Raw genomic sequence first — 3,893 nt, forward strand, 5'->3', positions numbered from 1 at the left:
TCATACCATCAAGTAGCTGTTGCATGACATCTGGTACTTGTGTCGCGTTGTCTCCCATGGATGATGTCTGCGAACAAGAGCAAACAAAAAGATCAAGTGCAAAGGGTCTCTAGTGAAAAAGGAGTTAGCTAAGACGCGACTAAATGAGTTTAAAGAAATCTCTTCTTTCTTTGTTTTTTTTTTTATGCTAAATGAAATGACAAGACAATGAGTAAAATGTAAACTCTTTTCTTTTTTTTTTTTACGTGATTATGAAGACTTTCCTTTTTCAGCTAACTAGGGCTTTGACAGATTCTTGTCCTAACAATGAGCCGCAACTAGTCGATGCTATGAATGATGCAAAGGATTTAATGATTCTAGAGATATAGATGAATGCTCAAGATGATATGTTATGTATGCGAATGAATAGAACTCTTTGTTTTGGTTTTTTTTTTTTTTTGAATAAGTATGCGACAAGAAAACGAAGATGCAAAAGAGATATAACCGAAAGGTATGAAAGGATAAAACCTGGTGTGGAACCTTTTGGCTCTGATACCAGATGATATAGGCATCGGCCTATAGGTAGTGAATGGACCCTTGTTGCTGGTTGTGTAACTCTCTCAACAAGAATAATTAAGGGATTTGAAGTGAAAGTGGATGGAACTCGATCAGTTGGTTGTGTAACTCTCTCTGACTAAGTCAAGGGGATGGTACGGTCGTGATGCACACGGTGGAACGAAAGTCGCCACAAAGATCTATGGAATGAGCTTTGATAAGACCGGCAAGAGATGGATCAAACACCAGCTCTTAAGAGAAGGATCAAACACCAACTCTAGATGAATTCAATGAATTCTAAGGGAAAGACTTTGCTTGAAGAAGTGCGTTGTTTATTGATATTAGCGTCCAAATACACGGCTTCTTAAAAGGTACTTTATAGGAGAGTCCGATGCAGCTTTGCCCTTCTTGGGGACTTTGAAACAAATTACATTAAAAGACACGATTTCTGGGAATCTAAGAAACAAGTATAGACGTGTGCAATAACTAAAGAAATATTCTAAGACTTAAGACTATGAATAGAACCTGTAAAACAAACCAAAGACAGAAAAACCACATTAGGCAAGTAAATAATCTGTCTTCCTGTCTTCTTTCACGGCTCTCCCTACTGGCCTATCTGCACGGCTCTCCCATTTGTCTTGGTGAGAACGGCTCTCCACTTGTCATGGTGAGAACGGCTCTCCCACTTGGCGACCATGGCTCTCCCACTTGGCGACCACGGCTCTCCCACTTATCTTTCTTCCATACTTAGCCATTCTGAGGTGGTTTATCTACTTGGGGTGAAAACCGACCCCAACAGTTAGCCCCCCAGCTCGTCAGTTTCGGAGGCGAGAGTGACGAGGTTCATTATTTCCGACTGTAGGATAAACCACTGAGTTAGACGCCGAGGCGTTTTGGGAATGAAGACGCCGAGGCGTTTTGGGAATGAAGACGCCGAGGCGTTCTGGGAATGAAGGCGCCGAGGCGTTCTGGGAATGAAGGCGCCGAGGCATTTTGGGAATGAAGACGCCGAGGCGTTCCCAAGGAGTGCCGAGGATACCGAGGTGTTCGAGATGGTACCGAAGATGCCGAGGCAAGATTAAGGACGAGGCGATTTTGTTTTTTTTTTTTTTAATAGTGATAGCCCATGACGAGGTGATTTGAGGAGGTTATGCCGAGCCGAACAAATGGCGAGGCGTTTCGAGAGAAAGCTCGTGCCGAGCTGTTTTGTTAGCGGCAAGGCGTCTCAAGAAAGAACGTCAATGCCAAGCCATTTCGTTAACGATGAGGCGTTTCAAGAAACATATTCAACTCCGAGCCGTTTTGTTAAGGACGAGGCAATTCAAGAAACAGATTCAACGCCGAGCCGTTTCGTTAACGACGAGGCGATTCAAGAGAGAAAGAGTCAATACCGAGCCGTTTCTTTAACGACGAGGCGTTTCAAGAGAACAGATTCAATACCGAGCCGTTTCGTTAATGACGAAGCGTTTCAAGAGGGAAAGAGTCAATACCAAGCCGTTTCGTTAACCTGGGTACCCTGACTGTTGGTCTTCCGAGAAGAAATTCCTGATCTTTCGGCGCGTGCCAACGACGCAGTCCGGTATAGCTAGTTCACCGCGGATCCCACGCGCTGTTGGACGGCTTCCCGAGGTTTACGCAGAATTCACGCGCTTCGTTTTTTTATAAATAGGTGAGCTCCTTCACTCTTCCTCATTATCTCCAGACTCACTCGTTTTCACTAAAGGTAGCTCTCCCTTCTCTCTTCTTTATCTCACTAGTTTATTTATTTTCCGGCTAGGGTGTCCGAGGTCTCCGCCATCCCTGATCTTTTTCCGGCAGAGGTTCGCCGATTCCTTCTGTAATTCTTGTATAACTTGTAAATCATGTCGAGCCGCTCCGACGATTCGTTAGACTCGCTTTTTCATTACAAGCCGAGCCGCGTAGATGCCGAGGCGAGAAGTTCAACAGAATCCTCTGAGGTGTCTGTTTCGCCGAACCCTTCCAATTGTTCATCTGACGAGGCGTCGAATGACGCGAATCCATCAAACGAGGATTCTGCAGATGACGAGCCGTTGGCTTCGACGAGGAGGAAGTATTTCCCTTTGACCTACTTGAGGCGAAGTACGTGTTGGAACGTCTCATGGCGTCCCGAGGCGCTTCCACATCTGGGCGAGGGCCACGAGTTAAAAGACTAAAGCCTGATCCGCCTGGCTCTACGCTTTCTTCCCTTGAGTCGCTCGAGGCGTTGAGGCATCGCTTCGGGATATCCGAGGCGGTGGAGTTTGTTGTTCCCGAGAAGAGCGACCGAGCCGACAAGCCTCCAGGGAATCACTTCACTCTGTACGAGGCGTTCTTCGAGCTTTGCTTTCTCTGGTTCCCGATCCCCGGAGTGATCCTCGAATACCTTTGGAAACACGGGATCTCGATTGGGCAGATTATGCCGAGGGGATTACGGCATATGATCGGCATTTTACTCCGAAGCTTCGAATGCGGTCTTGACATCGAGCTGAATCACCTGCTGAACTTGCTGGAAATCAGGAAAGCTCCGAAAGGAAATAGGTTCTATATTTCCAACAAGGCGAAGCGACGGATTATTGGCGGTTTTCCCAGCAAGGATCAGTTTTGGACTCAACGCTTCTTCTACGTCTTGGTGAACGAGGCGTCGGTCGGCGAAGATTACGTTCACGGAACCAAGACCGCTTGGGGACCACTTGGTAGCCGACCCAAAGCTTTGCCTGGGCTCGGAGATTCAGTTGATATTCTCTTCCTTTTCTGAAACTTTTGCTTTTTTGCTTTGTTTTGCAGTTCGGTGCTATCTTCCCCCGATTCCCGACGACCTCTTTACTGTTCGAGACTTTCTTTCGGCGCGGAAGGTTAATTGGAGAAAAAACTTCACCCTCGAAAGAGTAGAAAAAGCGCGAGCCATCCTTGCCGGAGTCCCCGTCAGTTCTTCGTCCTCAAGTTCTTCGAGAGATACCCGGGAGAAGATGGTGGTAATCGCCCTTAGAGAAAAGAAGAGGCGCGAGGAAGAGGAATCCGCTATACGAGCTGCCGAGGCGGCTCGCGCGTAAACCGAGGCAGTTCCGGCGCAAGCCGAGGTGGTCTCAGCGCAAACCGAGGCCGTCCTTCAACCCGACCCTCCGAGCCGGGAAGGGGATGTGATGATGCAAGCCGCAGAAGACGACACTGCCGAGGCGGCTGAGAAAGATGTGGTGCCCGAGGTGGAACCAGGCGAAATTATCCCCGAGGTGTCCAGGGACGGCTCGGCGGCGCGGAGTAAGACTCCTTCGCAATCCGCCATCCTGGCCCTCCCGAAGTCGACGAGGCCACCGACTTCAGTCGTCCAGAAGCATGACTCTAGCCGAAAACGTTCGGCTACT

General features: G+C 48.1%; 1 protein-coding gene across 1 annotated transcript; it reads left to right on the forward strand.

Moving 5' to 3' along the window:
• Positions 1-2,653: 2,653 nt before the first annotated feature.
• LOC112082169 (uncharacterized protein At3g60930, chloroplastic-like) lies at positions 2,654-3,584 on the forward strand. Its single transcript, XM_024149269.1, has 2 exons — positions 2,654-3,227; positions 3,319-3,584. Exons 1-2 carry the CDS (start codon positions 2,654-2,656, stop codon positions 3,582-3,584), a joined length of 840 nt encoding a protein of 279 aa, XP_024005037.1.
• Positions 3,585-3,893: the final 309 nt, after the last annotated feature.

The sequence above is a fragment of the Eutrema salsugineum genome, unplaced genomic scaffold (assembly GCF_000478725.1).
Source record: "Eutrema salsugineum unplaced genomic scaffold, Eutsalg1_0 scaffold_1, whole genome shotgun sequence".
NCBI classification, from domain to species: Eukaryota; Viridiplantae; Streptophyta; class Magnoliopsida; order Brassicales; family Brassicaceae; genus Eutrema; species Eutrema salsugineum.